At 34.6% G+C, this 19,070-nt stretch overlaps 2 protein-coding genes and 1 long non-coding RNA gene across 3 annotated transcripts; all 3 read right to left on the reverse strand.

Annotated features, from left to right (window-relative positions):
* Nucleotides 1-3,138: 3,138 nt before the first annotated feature.
* Nucleotides 3,139-3,825, reverse strand: LOC127103149 (albumin-2-like). Its single transcript, XM_051040431.1, has one exon. The coding sequence runs from the start codon at nucleotides 3,823-3,825 to the stop codon at nucleotides 3,139-3,141; it is 687 nt and encodes a 228-aa protein (XP_050896388.1).
* Nucleotides 3,826-9,539: 5,714 nt separating this feature from the next.
* Nucleotides 9,540-10,773, reverse strand: LOC127115667 (uncharacterized). Its single transcript, XM_051047149.1, has 3 exons — nucleotides 10,316-10,773; nucleotides 10,040-10,166; nucleotides 9,540-9,937 (listed from the first exon to the last, which is right to left on the reverse strand). Exons 1-3 carry the CDS (start codon nucleotides 10,771-10,773, stop codon nucleotides 9,578-9,580), a joined length of 945 nt encoding a protein of 314 aa, XP_050903106.1. The 3' UTR covers nucleotides 9,540-9,577.
* A 16-nt stretch (nucleotides 10,774-10,789) lies between these two features.
* Nucleotides 10,790-18,746, reverse strand: LOC127115668 (uncharacterized). The gene is made up of 4 exons (XR_007800838.1): nucleotides 18,640-18,746; nucleotides 18,500-18,551; nucleotides 18,292-18,408; nucleotides 10,790-11,004 (listed from the first exon to the last, which is right to left on the reverse strand). It is a non-coding gene; the product is annotated as an uncharacterized LOC127115668 (long non-coding RNA).
* Between the last annotated feature and the right edge of the window lie 324 nt (nucleotides 18,747-19,070).

The raw sequence follows: 19,070 nt of genomic DNA on the forward strand, positions 1-19,070 counted from the left end.
AAAAAAAGGAATTAGGAGTAGGCGCCACTCCTAGTGGCGACTTGCCCTACAATTAAGGGTAGGCGCCATCTAGGGTGGCGCCCATGCACATATTAGGGCAAAAATTGCCCATATATGTAATTTTTTTGAAAATTTGGGTTTTTTTGGATTTTTGTTTAAAAATTGATTATTTAAAAAAAAATCTCCCATATATCCATTCAATTTTTTATGAATTAATATTTTCTCTTGTTTAGTATTCAATTTTTTACCCATTATTAATTATACTCGTAATCTTGCAGTGCTCATTGATAATTGATTATTATCTGTCGTAAACAAAGTATGATGATTGTGCTATGTTCCTTAGGCAAAAAAACTTGATTCAAGGATGAAATGTATAGTTGCTACGTAAGTTTATCTTTTTTGTGACTTAATAATATATATTTTCTTTGACTTTGTAATTAGCATGCAATATTTAATTTTTTTTTAATATATAGAGTTGTGGAATGAACCAATATGTTGAAAGAAATTAGAAAAAAGTCCAAATATTTTATCCTTATAGTTAGTGTATTATTTATGATATTCATTTATCTATAATTACATGAGTTTTGTATGTACAACCAGGAGGATACAAATGTGGATTTTATGTCATAAAATACATGATAAACATTGTCTCTGCCGGCATTAATGATTCTTGGGAGCAAGTAATATATTTATACAATTACATGATAATGATTTTTACAGCATAATAGTTTTTTATAAATGTTTAATGACGAGACACAATTCAGGGAAGAAACCTTAAAAGACGTTTGTTCATTTTGGACATCTTGCTTCCATGATCTTTATAAGTCAAGTGATTTTGTTTGATAAAAAACACATTGGTTCAGCTGGTAGTCGACTACCAAATTCTCGTAGTCGACTACTAGTTTACAACGTTCCAATTTTTTTAAAAAAATAACGTTGGTATTTGCCTACCATATTCTAATAACAGACTACCAATTTCCTAGAAGCATTAAAAATAACATTTTTACACTTTTAAAATAGCTTCTTAAGGCAAGTCCTCCATGGGTTTTTATGCGTTAACTTTGAAAAAAAAATGTTTTAAGTTTTAATAATATTTTCAGAGATTTTATGTTATTTAAATTAAGAAGGATGATTCATCATAGATAAAGAAAATCTTAACTTTGTTCAATGTTGATCATTGTGATTTTGTCATGATCGATTGTTGTCTTCATCTTTATCTTTCAATGTCTTTAACTTTTTCTTCTTTGTTGATCATAGTTTACGTTGGATAAATTGCAGAAAACGTGAGAAGATCAATAAGGAAAATAGACATATGCATGTGAGATTGCAAGATTCTGAGTTGTTCTCGGATATCAAAGTAAACAATAACAATGATTTTGTCTATTTTGGACTTATAGCTTAATCCAAATTGATGAAAATGAAGTAGACCTTGGGTGATCCAAGATGGATATGTACAAAAGAGGAGCTAGAGTCAATTGAGAAAAATAAAATATGGGTACTAGTTGATACATCTTAAAGAAAGAATCCAATTGTTGTAAAATATGTGTATGATGTGAAGGAAATCTGAAAGATGAAGCGATCAAGCACAAGGCTAGATTAATGGTAAAGGATTTTTTCAAAGAGAAGGCATGCGCTTTGAAGAAATATTTGCACTGATGGCTAGGTTTGAAATCATTAGGCTAGTTGTTAGAATTTCGAATAACAACAATGGATACATCTTCCAAATGGATGTCAAATCTATATTTTTGAATGGTCTATTAGAAGAGGAAGTGTTTGTGGCATAACCTCCTGGTTTTGTGGTAAAAAATCAAGAATCCAAGTTCTATAAATTCAAAAAAGGAGTTGTATGGGCTGAAACAACCACAAGAATCTTGAAACAAGAGAATTGATGAGTTTCTAAAAGAGATAGGATTTGATAAATGTTCATCCAAACGCGGTGTGCATGTGAAGAAGGCTACAAATAAAGGAGTGATCACCATGTGTCTTTACGTCGATGATTTAGTGAAGGTTATATTACAAAATTTAAGATTGATCTAATGAAGGATTTCGAGACGAGTGACCTCGGTCTCATGACATATTTTTCGGACATTGAGTTTTACAAGTCCAAAAAAGAGCTTATCATGCATCGAAGGAGGTATGCACTTGAGATATTGAAGAAGTTTAAAATGGACCATTGTAATGTGGTCATTACCCCTACAGAACCAAGGTTCCATATGTCAAAGAATGGAGATGAGAAAACTATTAATCCAATACAGTATAGAAGGTTGATTGGATCATTGAGGTACTTGTGCAATACGAGACCGGACTTGGCATATTGCATGGGCATAGTGAGCAGATTTACCGGAAAGTCAAAGGCATCACACTTTACAGCAGTTAAGAGAATTCTAAGATATGTCAATTGGTTGCTGAATTATGTTTCCCGCATTTGACAAAGCTAGACGACCCAAATGGCTTGGTTATACAAACTCAAACTCGTGTGGAGTTAAGATGAAAGAAAATTAACTTTTGAATATATCTTTATGTATGTAGAAACCCCAATTACTTTTGAATAATTTTTTTTTCTTAGTTGGTTGGCTACAACATCTATTTTCACCCAATTCTTTTTATTCTCTCACACTCTCCATATTTGTTCATTATTGTATCTTGTGATTGAATTTTGCTCTAACAAATTTGAAGGTCGTTGGAATCAATGAGATTGTTATCTTTGTGTGTATGGTAATGTGAAACCTATTTTAGATGGGTTTTTGAATGGACAACAAATCTCTTCAAACATTGAAATTGTTTTTTCTAATTATAGAAAATCAAAGATCGACTCCCTCCTTGTTCTTCTGATCATCAAGTATCCATTAACTACTCTTAATCAAGGATTTTTTTTTTCTTTTATATATATAGCTAATCTATTAACATAAAATGATTTGAGATAGTAATATTAAAATATTGAATTTTATTCAAATTATTAAAGAAAGACAGGATAAGAAAAAGAAGCAAACAATGAACATCATAAGCTGACGGTCATTTTGTAACAGAAAGAGTATTAAAACATAACAACAACACAAAATGTGAGGTAACGAACGAGAAGCCTCCACACTCATTACCACACACATGACATTACATTTAGGATTCGAAAATAAACCAAAATTAAAAATGTAAGATGTTTTTAAGAGCAGGCCAATCAGTAGAGATTTTCCTAATTTTACCACCAACAATAAAGTCACCATCAGCTGTACCTGGGGCAAAGTTGATACGTGCATAGTATTCTTTTTTAAAAATGTAAGCTTCATTTTGAACGTGAGAAGCAAAAGCTGCTTCAATTCCACTTTCAAATACTGTACCATACAAACTACTAAAACCCTTGCCAATGTAATTTTCAGACATGAGCTGCTTGGTGCGATAGTTTATACGAGCATACCAACCGCCTTTGAATAAGAAAACCTCATTTCCGGTGGACTTGATTGCAGCATCTATTCCATTAGCAAAAAATAAACTATAGATACAAGGAAACATCTGAGATATTGGAATAGGAGCTATGAGTAATGTAGCCTCAGCAGAATGTGGAACATACTGAATTTTGGCACATTCATTTCCAGAAAAGATGAATACATCAGTGTCTTCGGTGTCAAAGGCACAATCTATTTTACCTTCGAATGTTTTTCCAGCAAACATTGGAAACCCAACAACAGTTTTAATTGGCCCATTAATGATATTTTTCTTTATGTCTCCAGAACATGGAGCATAATTCAAAACCACATAGTTTTCTCCCACAAACATATAACATTCATTGGGAGTAGATGAACGGAATGCAGCATCTATATTAAGATTTGACATTTTTTTCTTATTCAAGTATTTTCTTTAGATATGAAATGTTGGTAATTCAATTTATGAAGGACTACGTTTATATAGATATTACTGGTAATGTGAACTTTAAATATTAAATTTAATTTGGTTCACATGTTGCATGTGATAAATCTAAATCTCTTATTGCTTGTTATGAGAAATTTAATTTGTTTAAGACATGCTCACAGCTGAAAATATGGAATCCATAGTGCATCTAATAAATATAATGGCATGTTGTTAGGTCTCTTTAAACAACACATTGTTAAGTCAGCTATATAAATTAGTTAAGTACAATTTGCTATAGATATTAAACAATGACCAAGAGCATTGGATCCGTTTTTTTATGTTAAACAAAGAGTTTCTGACAGGTTTTAGGGTTTTTTAAGATGGTCAAAAAGATCAATCTTTTTTACCATTACGTCAATTTCTTCGAGTTTCTAATATATTGGGTTCTATAATTTCTTCAAGTTTCCCGCAAGTGTCAATGAACAAAACGCTTAGGATCTCAGGGTAATTTCTTTTATATATCCAATATTTTATTTTTTTATTAATTAATGTAAGACTTAAACATTTACACTTGAATTCAACAATCGACACCACAAATTTGAGCCTAACCATGACTCTAATACTATTTATTTGAGAGTTCATGGAACATCAGAAGTGTTAATGGACTAAAACTCATTCATCCAAAATCTTAAGGTCACGGGTGTATGAATCATTTCTCTTATATATTTATCATTTTGTGCAATTGGTGTGAATAGGAGACTTAATCACTCCATTTCATGTCAACATGAGACATAACCACTCATACTTAAATCCAACAATTTCATTTTTACGTTTGGAGAGGAGTGGAAGAGTGAGCTGCGAGAGAATGAGATATGAATTTTTTTTTTAACAAATTCCTCCAAAGCACTTTTAGTTAAATTTGTGTGCTCACAAAATTATGATGATTTAATTTCATGAACAAAAATAATTCCTTTAAAAGACTTTCCATTTAAACCACTCAATTATGTTGAGGGGTAATTTAGTATTTTAGTATTTCGTCTACGTGACATTATTATTTGTGTATATATAGTACTGTGGTTGTTAACATATGTATCCACCGAGTATTGTGATATGGTGTATGTGCAACCATTTTGCTCTAACCATTTTAACAGAGTAGTTGAAGTTTGTTATTTTCTCTTCTCTCTCTTCTTTCATTTTCATCTTCTTCATCTTATGCACCAACAATTGGTATCTAGAGCTCCGGTTCAGATCCACAAGGAAACACCGGGAAACACGAGTGAACGGTGTGGCGTTGTGTGATTGATTTCGCTTCTTGAGTTCGTGTTGAACTGTTAATTGGAATCGTAACAAAATCACATTTCTTGATTCTGCGAGATTGGGAAACACTAGTGTTTGTGGATATTTGAGTGTATTGCCCAAGGTTGAATATGAACGGAAACGGTAATTTGAGTACCAAACTTTCAGTGTTCGATGGAATGAATTGAAATCCTTTTAAACTTCTGTTTGTGAACTAGAACTCCAAGGATACACAGTCTTTTTAATCCTATTCATCTCCTGCAAGCTAGATGAAGAAGAAGCAAGTGGAATTACATCAAGATCTAGCTTAAAAGTTGCAATCTAAAGGTGAATTTTCTAAAACTTTAATTCTTCGATTCTCACTCATTCTTTGAGATCTTGGCTTGTTTTGTGTATGACTAAAGCCCTACCAATGTAGGCATTGATACTAAGTTGCTTTGAGGTTGAATCGTAGCAATTCAGTTTGAACACCTCAACTTTCAACTCCATATTTCTCATTATAGAGTGAGAGTTGGAAGATTTGGAGGTCATATTTGGAATCGTCGTGATTTTCTATTCAAATTGATGTATGATCCATTTATTTTTGTAAACTTTTGATCTGGATCAGTCCGATGAGGTTGCCGAAGAAGATGACCGGAGCTAGGGCTCCGGTGGTGTGTTGGTGTTGTCCAGACCATCTGATCCGATGACCACATTCTAATCTGGTCCCTTGATTGTGATTATCATTGTTACGTGTGCATTGACTAAGGCCCATGGTGGATGTTATGTGCATGACCACCAGATCTGCCACCTCAATTAATGAGGGAAATCTGATGGCCATTGTTTTTCTGATTTAGTTTATTTTTCCAAATTATTTTTTAAATATCATTTTCTTATTAAATTTACTATAATTTCAATATTAATCCAAAAAAAAAATGTGACCAACACCAAAATTTCATAAATAATTTCCTCTTTTCATTTCTGGATTAAAATTAATTTTTGGATTGGGTTTGATATTTTTAGTGAATTTTGTGATTTTTGATTTGTTTTAATTGATTTTTAAATACTTATGACTTTAAAAAAATGCCAAAAAAATTAGTCAATGGTTATTTGACCTTGTTTAACCTATGAAAAATGCCTTTGCCATTTCTTTGGTGATTTTAAGGGATTTCAGGTTTTTGACAGTTTAAAATGTATTTTGTTAATTTTTAAAATTGATTTAAATTGTTTTAATTACTTTAATATTTTGTTGAGCCATTTTCTTGACTTTGTGTTGACTCAAGTTCTGTTTGGCCTTGGTCTTGGTTGAATTGGACATTGACTTGGTCAATACCATTGGATTTAGGGGATTGGTGTAGTTTGAACTTCATCCCTCAAGATGAATGAATGATATTGATCAAGTGAGGTTCATCCCTTGATCAATTTGGGATCTATTTCACTTCTCCAATTCATCTTCATCTCACTTATTTCCCAATCCATTCATGGTCAATGATTGCTCATAGATCAAAATGCTAGTTGATTCATCAATGACCTTGTGTCAAATGAATCAACATGAGCTTGATTGAGATAAATCCATTCCCTATTATTTTTGTGTGTGGTATGCTTTAGTAGCTTAGTATTGATACCTTGTCTCTAGCATGCATTAATACTGATATTGTTATTGCTCGACCTCAGACAGTTGTGACTTCTACATAAGTCCAATTACGATTGCTTAACATAACGCTAAATTTGCCCCAAAAGCAATAGTGTTTTTGTAACTGAAATTGTAAGTCACCCATTCCTCATGGTATTGTGTGAAGATTTTGCCTCTTTTCCATTTGTAAGAGCTAGTGGCATACTTGTTGATTTTATCCAAGTTGGAGCCCTTTACATGGATGATGTCTAGGTTCATATCTTCATGCTTGTGAGTAGATGGTTGAGTGTTCTCCAAAAAATGACTTAAACAAACTTTTCTTCCTTCACTAACATTCATTAATATCTCATTGTCACTACTAGAAAAACTGTTATTAGCGTCGGCCATTTACAGACGCTAACGGTGAAAAAACAGACACTAATATGTGGTTAGCGTCGGTTTAGCGTCGGTGTCGGGCCTTGAATAAAAGTTGCGAAGCTACTGTGTAACGTCGGCTAAAGATACACCGAGGCTACGTAGCCTCGGGGAGACGGAGGCTAAAGCGGACACTAATTGAACCGACGCTATGTTGTTTCAAAACCATGAAACGTCAATATTATGTTTAGCGTTGGCCGGTCCGACTCTAAAGTCAACAAAAAAAGTCAACAGATAGCGTCCGTGTCACCGACCCTAAAGTCAACATACAAAAGTCTATAATAATATTTAGCCTTGCATACACCGACTCTAAAGTCAACAAAAAAGGACAATAACGGGTTGCAACATGACAACCTCACTCGAACAAATTTTTTCAATCCACAATATCATATTTATGGTAAAACATTTGGAAACAATTTTAAACATTCGTGAAAGTAACTACAAAAGTTCTACCCACATTAACTTTCAAAAAACATACACAAAAAGTAATCACATCCAAGATTAATTCGTTCTACTAAAAGTACAAGATCAATCTTCATCTAATGATTGATCATCCAAATCGTCATCATAATGATGAGAATGTGATACAAAAGTTGAAGTGTCAAATTTCTTCATCATAAATTCCTTCCAAGCATTCATCTCCCTCTCCATCCTTTGTGCAGTCTCGGTAGCAGCTTTTGCAGCCTCGGTAGCAGCTCGCATTGCTTCGTTAGCCTCTTGTAATTGGGTCGTTGCAGCCTCGGCAATTTGTTCAGCTCTAATTCTAGCTGCTCTTTCAGCTTCTAATGACATCCCAAACATAGAGTGTTGAGGAGTTTGAGATTGTTGGGTAAAACTTTTTGATCCACGTTTTAGATTAATAGCTAAATCTGCAGCGCCATAAACCCGACCACGGTTACGGCCCCCAGTAGCCTCTGTCCATAGCTGATTTACACGCTCTCCATCTAACACTTGAACAACCTCTCCATTCCCTTCTTCAGTTGGCTGAAGTTCTGCATCAAACTTCTCTTTAAAAGTGTTCTGCATAACACAACATTATAATGCTAAGTTAGTGCTCTGTTAAGAATTTAGAGATGATATGTTGGTTAGAAGTTAGTGCTCTGTTAAGAATTGTTAGAATTTGTTAAATGTTGTTAAAAGGTTGAATCAGTTAACTATTTATAATGCTAAGTTTGTTTGAGTTACATAGTTAGTAATAGTTAGTTTCCTAATTGATTTTTCAACCTGCGTTTCAATTTCATAAAAAACTGCAGCAACAACAACTTAACCAAATTTGTTCAATCACATTCATTTCCTAATTGATTCAATAACTTCGTAATTCAATAAAATGCCAACAGTAATAACCATCCTATTTAATATTCAAATAAGTGTGACAATAATGCATAATCAATTAACAGTAGGTTTTCATAAATCATGAATCAAATCAATTTGCACCACAAGATTGCTAGCATTTTCATGTGACTGAACCAATTAAGCTAGTTTCCATTTGATCAAAATCGACTTAGTAAACTCATGCATCTAGAAGGTAATATATGTGACAGAATTTCATTTTCAATGGAATCGATTCCCTAGCAGAATTCAACTTGTCCAAACATCTAACAAATTAACTCTAACCGAATTAACATTCCAACTGTCATCTAACAGAAGTTATAATTAATTGCATTTTAACAACTCTTTCCTAACTTCACTCACAGTGTAACAACCAAACAAAAAAACTAATAAAAAATATTACTAACTATGCTCCTTGTTGATTAATAGAACGAATTATCACAAAAGTTAGAGTTAGTTTACATGGATAGAGTTAGCAGTTTTGAAACTCTATTAGAATTATATACCAACCTTAATTGGACTGCAAGTAAAAAAAATAGTTCGAATTAGTGGTTAGCATGGTTAATTGAATGTTTGATTTCTGTTAGTGTTAGGAGTCGGATTAGTGAGTAATGTTGAGTTGTTAGCACGTCACTGTCAGTAGGTTGAAAAAGTAAGGAATATTTAACAGCAAGATAACACAAGCAGGAATTTCAAACTGATTGCAGGAATTTCAAACTGATATCAAACAGCACAGCAAATATTGATGCAGGAATTTCAAACAAATATCAAACAGCACAGCAAACTGATTGCAGGAATTTCAAACTGATAGTTAAACATAGGACTTGTGCTATTATATCTAACTTACATTAGACTATAAAAATGGATAACTAGATCCTTTTTGGAGAGTTTAATTTGAATAAGTCTGCTTCTGAAAGCATGGATGCAAATATTGATGCAGTAAAATTTACGAGAACTTACATAAGTAGATGCAGCACGACTGTCAACCCATTCACCATTTTTCCTCTTGTGTGTTTTTAAAATAACTCATCGGGACGCAGATCCCTTTGAAGTTCACGTGACTACAAAAATCAAATAATCCAATAATCAATACAGAATACGAGTAAAACTGTCAAGATATAAAGAATCTTCATAATAATAATAATTTGTTAGGATTTTATTACTTACAAGTTGAAGTGCAACATCAATATGAGCCTTACGGCCTGTGGTGTGGACTGCTCCGCCTCTTGCGGAAGCTCGATTGGTCTTGTTTTGAGAAGACACAGCCAAAAACTCGGTCTTTTTCCAATAAGTTTGAAGTTCAACCCAAGCATCATCACCAATCCATGAAGGTCGAGTCCCTTTTCTCCTCGCCTTCCCCAACATGTCGTTTAATCGTTTTCTTCCTTTTTTTTCAAATGCGCTATAGACAAATGCATGATCGAAAGGATCCCACGAAACCTTCTCCTAAAAATAATTAAAATCACATAATTAATATTAATAACCAATTAGTTACTTTTTTAAATATAATTTGATCAACTTAAGTGACAAAAGTCAATAAATACTTACTCCAAACAACTTAAACCAATCAGCTTTCGTATCAGGATCGAGTGCAGACCAATGATGTATAGGTTTATAAAATTGTTTGCGTATCGCATAATTAATGGCACCAGCAACTTCTTTGGCAGGAACTAGCCTACAAAATACAATAATAAAACTACTAAATTATTAAGAATCATATGGATAGTAATATTCTCAACTTTCTTAACAGGTTATATATATTTTAGACAAAATACAATAATAAAACTACTAAATTATTAAATTATGAGAATATATATGACTTACCCAGTACCAGATGGTTTTATAATAACTTTCCCATTCTCATCTATTGTTGGCACAAGAGGGGTAATAGTTTCTTGACCCACCGCCTCATCCTCATCAGCATCCACATCTTCCTCCTCTGCCAAATTTGAAGGGCTAGCCATTGTTTGAAGGTTTATACTTTGAGGGCCAGCCATTGTTTGATGGCTTAAAGTTGGAGTAGGCATAAAACTGAATTTCTCAGAGGTAGTGGCATGAACAGGTACTACAGTTGGAGCTGGTGTTGGCATCGACGATGCAGCCTGCACAGACGATGCTGCCTGAGCTGGTGTTGGCATCGACGATGCAGCCTGCACGGACGATGCTGCCTGAGCTGGTGTTGGCATCAACGATGCAGCCTGCACACACGATTTTTTAGAAGCTGATGTTGGCATTGATGATGCAACCTGCACGGACGATGCTTCCTGAGCTGGTGTTGGCATCGACGATGTAGCCTGCACAGATGATTTTTTCGAAGCTGATGTCGGCATCGACGATGCAACCTGCACGGACGGTGCTGCCTGAGCTGGTGTTGGTGCCGATGATGCATCCTGCATAGACAATGTTGTTTGAGCAGGTTTCCTAACGATATGCTTCTTGTTAATTATGCGATTTCGTTCTTCTTGAAGTTTTCCTGGTGCTAATACCTTAGCTTTTCCACCTCTTTTAGTCATCTGTTGTCATAAAAATAAAAGGATTAGTCAGTCTCACACTCTTAACATTATCATAACATTATCAAATGCAGTTTCTGATAAAATTAAAAGTAAAAGAAAAGAAACAACGTTGTTTCTGATAATTCAAATGCAGTTGCCAAACATTATCATAACACGCAAAAACCCCTCCAAACATCAACAACAGCAAAAACCTCTCCATACTGTGGCGAGTCCGAAAACTGCCACGTATACCTACCATAGCGCCGCAGTTACGGATTTTTGATAACACAACACTGCTCTACAGGAAACAATTTGAGCAATTTACAGTACGGATTCTTAATGGAGAATCCAAAATGCCCCCTAGTTTCAACAGAGAAGATGTGGATTTTTTATTATATGCCAGAAGACAGATAAAGGGAGGCGGCTGCTTGCTAAATAAAAAAATTCATAAAACATATAAAGTGAATTCTAGTTCTACTAGAAAACAAAACATTCATTGTTGTTGTACGATATTCTCATACATCTCCAAACTTTATAAAAACAGGACTCATATTAATCAATCAATAAATGGAGCCATTAGAAAGTATTATACTGCATGATAGCACAGGACTCATATTAATCAATCAATAAATGCAAAAACATGTAAAATGATATTGCAAGGTGTAGAAAACTGTATCTGACCTTTAGACAGTATTATACTGCATGATAGCACAGGGAAGAACTATAGTGATTCACTACATAGCCAAATTATTGGATATTAGAAATGGAGCCATTTCAAATACAAAGGAATGCTGCTAACAAAGGAGGGGTAAACAAAGAAAAAGTTCTCTACAGGGAAAAGATAAATGCACAGCGACTTAATTTATCTTCATCAATGCCCTCTATCTGCTTCACTAGTAGAGCAATCAAAAATCTCTTCAAACACATCTAATTGTGACATGTCACGCAAACAAGATATTGCTTCAATTTCTACATTGGGTAGCGCCGGTAACATCCCATCAGATTGATAAGGTACTTCATCCTCTATGTTGTCAATCTCTACGCGACCCCTTGGTTTTGTGGTGATTGCCGCACACCATCCACGCATATCTCTACACATTTCTGGATATGGGACATAATACACTTGTCTTGCATTTTGCGCAAGGATGAAAGGATCACAAGGACGATAACGTTTATCCATCTTAATATCCACAGTTTTATATTGTGGGTGAACCTTTGTGCCCGTATTCCTTGTTGGATCAAACCATTCACAATAAAAAACTGGAATCTTATGCTTCAGACCAAAGTAATCTAGCTCAAAGATATGTTTGATTATTCCATAAAAATCAGTATTTCCTCCTTCTGCAAGACCTTTCACGTGCACACCACAATTGCTAGTTTTTTTACCTTTGCTCCATTCTTCAGTATGAAACTTGTACCCATTGATAAAATACATGTTCCATGATATGGCCATTGATGCAGGACTGCGAGACAAGGCAATTATATCTTGGTTAGTAACTCCATTTGTCTCCTCATTTACATATTTCTTCAGCCATATGGGAAACTCTATATGTATGCGCCCAGATGAATCTTCTATATCTAGAGAGTGGTCCCTTAAGAATATGCTGAAATAAATCACACGATTCATAAGTAAATATCTATTATGATATGCATCAATAATTTGATTGAATATATTATGATGCACACTTACTCAAGATATGGTTTAACCTCATCACAATTTATCAAGACATGCACATGTGAAGACTTCCATTCCTTATCAGATAGAAAATATTTTCGTGACTTCCCACTTGGTCGACCGCCACTTTGTAGAATGGACATTGTAGGTAGAATGTCATCATTGTCTAAATGAGGTTTGTTACTAAGATTTATGGTTGGCAACAAACGGAAAGAGTTGAAATAATGAGAGCAAAAGTAATTTGTCTCGCGATGTATATAATCACTGCATATGGAACCTTCAACTCTGGCCTTATTTGTCACTGCCCTCTTTGAGACTCCCATAAATCTGCACATTCAATCATTCCACGTTTATTAATTTATGATAAATATGCAATAACTTAATAAAATCAACCACAACAATTACCTTTCGAATGGATACATCCATCGGTACTGTACTGGACCACCTAGAATTGCTTCTTTGGCAAGATGGATTGGAAGATGCTCCATTGAGCCAAAGAAACCTGGTGGAAAAATCCTTTCCAACTTGCATATGATAATTGGAATATTCTCATCCAACTTAATTAAGTCGTCCATCCTCAATGTATTGCAACAAAGATCTTTAAAGAATCGACTTAGCTCAGTTAATGGTTTCCAAACCAAATCTGGCAATGAATGGAATGCAATTGGGAGTAAACATTCCATGAAAACATGACAATCATGGCTCTTCATCCCATGCACCGTACCCTTTTCTACATTGGCACACCTACTGAGGTTTGAAGCATAGCCATCTGGCATTCTCATTTCCTTAAGCCATTTACAAACCAACTTGGCTTCAGATTTGGTTAGAGTGTAACTAGCCTTTGGTTTACCATTCTTTCCGTTTTCTAAGGGTTGGAGCTCCAAGTCCCCGCGAAAGCATAATTTAGCCAAGTCTTCTCTTGCCTTTTCATTATCCTTTGTTTTATCCTTAACATTCATGATAGTATTAAATATATTATCGAAGACGTTTTTTTCTATGTGCATCACATCGAGGTTATGCCTTAACAAGTTATCCTTCCAATATGGGAGATCCCAAAAAATACTTCGCTTTTTCCAATTGTGATCCACTCCATACCCTTCGAATTCTTTCCATTTCGCCTCCCATCCAATTTCAGTAACTTTTGGAAAATTACTTATTACCGCCCATATATCTTTCCCTGTGGAAATGGGAGGTGGCTCATTGGTCACAACCCTATTTTTTAGGAAACTTCTTTTACTCCTTCTGAAGGAGTGATTAGATGGCAAGAAACGACGATGACAGTCAAACCAGGAATTCTTATGGCCACTTTTCAAGGTGAAAGCATCAGTGTGTTCCATACAATGAGGGCATGCCAATTTACCTTGTGTTCCCCATCCAGATAACATACCATAGGCTGGAAAATCATTAATTGTCCACATCAAGCAGGCTTTCATGATGAAGTTTTGTTTTGTAGATATATCATAGGTCAATATTCCATTGGACCACAATCGATGTAGATCATCAATCAATGGTTGCAAGTAGACATCTATCTTTAATTTAGGGTTTTTAGGTCCGGGTATGAGGCATGCCAAAAACAAGTATGGTTTGGTCATGCACATTTCAGGGGGGAGATTATACGGAGTAACTATTATTGGCCAACATGAGTATGGAGAAGCAGACGCTTGAATGTAAGGAGTAAAACCATCTGAACACAGACCCAACCTTACATTTCTGGGTTCCCAAGAAAAGTCAGGATATACACTATCAAAATGTTTCCATGCTTTTCCATCTGACGGGTGGCGAAGGATGTTGGAACTATTTTTGTTCATGTGATGCCATCTCATTTCACTTGCCGACTCAGTTGATGCATACAATCTTTGTAATCTGGGAATGATTGGGAAGTAGAACATTCTCTTCACTTGGATATCTTTGTACTTTCCCATGCCAGTCTTGCGAGGAATGAACCTAGGAGCATTACAAAATTTGCACTCTGATAGATTGCTATCATCCTTGTAATATAACATACAACCATTCTTACAACAATCAATCTTCTCAACCTTTAGCCCTAACTTAGATACCAACTGTGTTGCTTGGTAATAGTTCTCGGGCAAGCATTTTTGAACTGGACATACACTTTTAAGCATTTGTGCAACAAAATCTAAACCTTTTTGTGGTACATGCCAATTAGACCTAATTTCAAGAAGTTGAGTAGATATTGATAATATTGATTGGGTAGCTCCCTCATAAATGGGCTTGTTGAAAGATATCAACTTGTCATAAAATCGTTTGGCATCTTCGTTGGGAAACTCATCCTCCGTATATTCCTCAACTTCTATGTTATCATTCACGTGAGAGAATACTCCATAAGGCCTAAAAGCATCATACACCATCTGATTCATTGCCTCAATTTGGTCATCATGATGCACATGCTCACTACTATTTGAATCATTCCTTGTATTAACATTGAGCTCTACTTCTCCATGTTGAGTCCAAATCCAATAGTCTGGTTGAAATCCATCTCGATACAAGTGAAGTCTAACATTAGTTGGTGTTCTTATCTTGAGACACTTGCAATTTATACACGGACACCTTATCCCTCCCTCAGATTTACAAATAGGTTGTTTCAAAGCCCTCTTTACGAAGTCTTTAACCCCGCGAACATACTCTTCTTTCAATCCGTGTCTATTGGAATATACTCTATCGTACATCCAAGTACGATCCATTTTCTATAAGGCAAACAATTAACTCGTCAACCACTGAAAATTAAAACATATATTAGACAAAAATGAATGGCTGATAAGTTCCTAATGGGTATTAGGAGAAAATCAGATAACTTCCTAATGGGTATTAGGAGAGAATAGAATACATGCATTCCAAGGGATTTTTATTTTATTTTCAGTGGTTCAAAAATTAAACATGACGAACATACCAAATTTTAATACTATTGTACATTATTATTTCAGACCGTAAACAAAATTGCTGCACAGATTTATAAATCTATTAAACTGCTGTATATTTTAACAAATCCAATAAGCTATTGTACTCACTTCCTGAAATCTAACTAAAACAATGTAAGCCTTAATTCTTAGTTTATTTTATAATGTAAACCGAACCAAAACTACATGTTAATGGAAATAACTAACAACTTGCAGTATGTAGTCACTATATAGACTGTCATGTACAGTAGTACCAAATTATTACCATGCCAACACAAATCAACATACAAACCAAAACAAAACTTCTACCTACAAACATACGCAACCAAAACGCATAAGGTAGCCGATACACAAAGCAACCGCCTCGAAACCAGAAAAAAAACACAACACTGGGACAGTGATCACAACAACAGAATAGAACTTAATTCGAAATATAAACAAAATCTATGCGAATCAAGTGCCACAAAGGTGAAAGGTTATATCCCGATGCTAGAATTTCATTTACAACATAACCAATTCGCAATCCAAGGGAAACCGAAAAGAGAAAAACACAACATACTAACTGATAGCAGACTTAACTCAAGTAAGAAATCTAACAGAAACTTAACTCCATCCTAACAGAAATTCAGTAATCACCAAACAGTTCGCTAATAGCAGTCCACAATAAAAGCATATCATGGTTTCATTTAAGTCATAACAACTCAACATTAACATTAACAGAAGCAAACTATTAGACTTTCAACAATAGTTCACAGCTGACATTACTAATAAGTAATAACACATTCAACTAATTAATTTCCTAACACTTAATTAGCTAAGAAGTTCATAACAGAAACTGTGCAACAATTTTGTTTCTGTTAGAGGTTATTAGTTAGTTAGGATCTGTTATGAGAAGTTATAAAATCTGTTAGAGGTGGATTTGGTGAGTGAAATGTTTAACTCAAATTCTGTTTTGAAATTAAATTCCATTGTAAATTCAGTTAGTTTAGAAATTCAAAAGTTAGTTGAATCGAAATTGAGATTTAAGTGGAATGTAACTGAAATGCAAATTGTAAAATTTTCCCTCCTTGTTTTATGTGAATGTAGTTATGCAGGTTAATTTCAGTTAGTAAAAAAAGACTGTGAGGATGTTAATTTGTTAAAATTCCTGTTAGGACACTAAGAAACAGTTAAGTGGAAATTTGGAACTGTTATTGAAATGATTGGGTTAGTGACTTCCTGTTATTAAAAAATTATTAGTAATTATTCTCCCTGTTAGTCTATGTTAGTTTTTTTATTTGTTAATTTGCTTATGTGAAATGCTTGAAATTCCGGGTATATTGTCGTTAAAAGCTTGTCAATGTATGATGCGGCATGTTAATTAGCAAGTCAGTTAGAATACACTTGGATTTCTTGTACATTTCCGTTAAAACCACTGTAATTGAATTTTGGTATTAGTAATATTAATTCAGTTAGTTCCTATTGGTTTCTCCACAGGTTTGTAAACCACACTGACTTATTGTTATTTTCGTATGAATGTCAATGAGACGCACGGTTTTGAAAGCATCCCACTTTCACTAATAACTAACTTTGTTAATAGAAACTGAACCTCACTAACCAACTTCTAACTTCCAGGTTTCTTCAACAACCGCTCCGAAAATAACAAACTTCAAAACTCCTCTTCCCAACCTATAACAGAACTGAACCTTCACTCTTCACAACTAACGGAACCAACTAACAGAACCATCATTCTCTCATGACCAAAATCAACTAACCGAATTTCACAACAAATTCTAAACCGTTACCTAACAACTTTTCCCAACAAACTTCTCAAGCAAATCACCTGCAAACAGAATTGAAAAATGACTATAACCTCACTCTCTCATAACTTTGCGGCTTCTTCGAACGTTCTAACATAAATCACCATTCTAACCTCTTCGAACCCTATATCGCGAATTCGTGGAATGCACAACAGGACAACAACACAAGACAGAACAAAGGAACACTTCTCAATTGCAGTCACTAGAAGCAAGCAAAACACTAACTAAGACACATCAACAACAGTTAGAAAACAAGCACTAATAATCAGGTCACAAATATATAGCAGACACACAGATTGTTACAAATGGCTGATACTGGCACTGCAACTCACATCAGAAATCAGTTATGGAATGCAGGCACAGCAGATAATTCAAGAAGCACAACAGCCAAATCAGGTGGCACAATGAAAACATCACCTTCAGCCTGAAGCAAGGAAGGCTCAACAACAAATATCTCATCAAGAACAGGACAATCTAGAGCATTAGAGGACATACATCAAGCAACAAAAGGGAAACTAAACTACAGATATGAGTTCATCTATAAAGCACTCAAGCAGCCGCATCATCAATACACAATGCAACAACTGGAAATTACTCGGAGGCAACATCATCAAGAGAACCACATGAAGGACATTCAAGATAAGAGGAAGGATGAAAACATGCATCAATATCATCAACATACCAGAAACCTTGGTTCCACAAAAACAAATCTAAACCAGCACAAACTTTTTCAGCTCTTTTAGTTTGACCCCATAAGAAATAATTAAGCAGAACTTAGGAAATTCCATAGCCTCCTCATAACCACAAAATCAATTCATAAATAATTCTCAACCTTGAGAAATACTAACTGATGCAAACACTAACTATTGCAAACACTAACAGTTCAGTCTGGTTCCAAATTAACATAGGGATGACTAACCTTGAGAAAGAGTTGTCTTTGCAAAATCCCGGATGATATAGTGCTTCGGTTCCAAATTAACTTGCATTCAACAACTGCTTACTGCCTCCACTAAGTAAGATGAGCATTCTTGAAAACCTACATTCAGAAAACCAATTAGCAAATAATTTGATTTTTGTAGTTTCAGACTTAAAGGGGACTTTAAACATATTTGGAAACAATACTAAACTTGCAAAGAAAAGTTGATTCCAGCATCCACAAAGCCGATAGTTCTGGAAAACCTACATTCAGAAAACATAAAACATATGACTATCTCATACTCATTAAACCAAAACTCCATGGAAATCACTTGAGATGAATATGCATTACCTTTGATGATTCAGAAACCCTTTAACGAGGGATTTTGAATTAGGGATTCTTCAATGGATTCACGGATTAGGGATTCACGAATCGGTTCACGAAATTGGGAAAAAAAGGATTCACGATTTAGCATGGAATTAGGGTTTTCGTTTTGTGAAATGAAATGGAGGGAGAGTGAAAAATGACGAGGGAAAAGGAAAGAGGGAAATAAGCTGTCGCGCAATTTTTGGTCAGAAATAGAAAATTCCATAGAGTCCGCCAAGCGGACTCTAATTAATAAATAAAATACTTAAACCTTAAATATATATATATATATTATAGATAAATAAATGGAAAATGTATATGTTATAAGAATAGCGTCGGCTAAGCGGACTCTAAGTAAATAAATACTAATTAAAAAATAATGCTACTAGATAGAGTCGGTCTAACCGACTCTAAAT

The sequence above is a fragment of the Lathyrus oleraceus genome, chromosome 1 (assembly GCF_024323335.1).
Source record: "Lathyrus oleraceus cultivar Zhongwan6 chromosome 1, CAAS_Psat_ZW6_1.0, whole genome shotgun sequence".
NCBI lineage: Eukaryota > Viridiplantae > Streptophyta > Magnoliopsida > Fabales > Fabaceae > Lathyrus > Lathyrus oleraceus.

Excerpts from the sequence above, each read along its gene's own strand:
- LOC127103149 (XM_051040431.1), bottom strand. The coding sequence starts at position 3,825 with ATGTCAAATCTTAATATAGATGCTGCATTCCGTTCATCTACTCCCAAT.
- LOC127115667 (XM_051047149.1), bottom strand. The coding sequence starts at position 10,773 with ATGCCAACACCAGCTCAGGAAGCATCGTCCGTGCAGGTTGCATCATCA. Across the intron at positions 10,167-10,315 it reads ATAAAACCATCTGGTACTGG|GCTAGTTCCTGCCAAAGAAG; the intron begins GTAAGTCATATA and ends TGTATTTTGTAG. Across the intron at positions 9,938-10,039 it reads ATTGGTTTAAGTTGTTTGGA|GAGAAGGTTTCGTGGGATCC; the intron begins GTAAGTATTTAT and ends AATTATTTTTAG.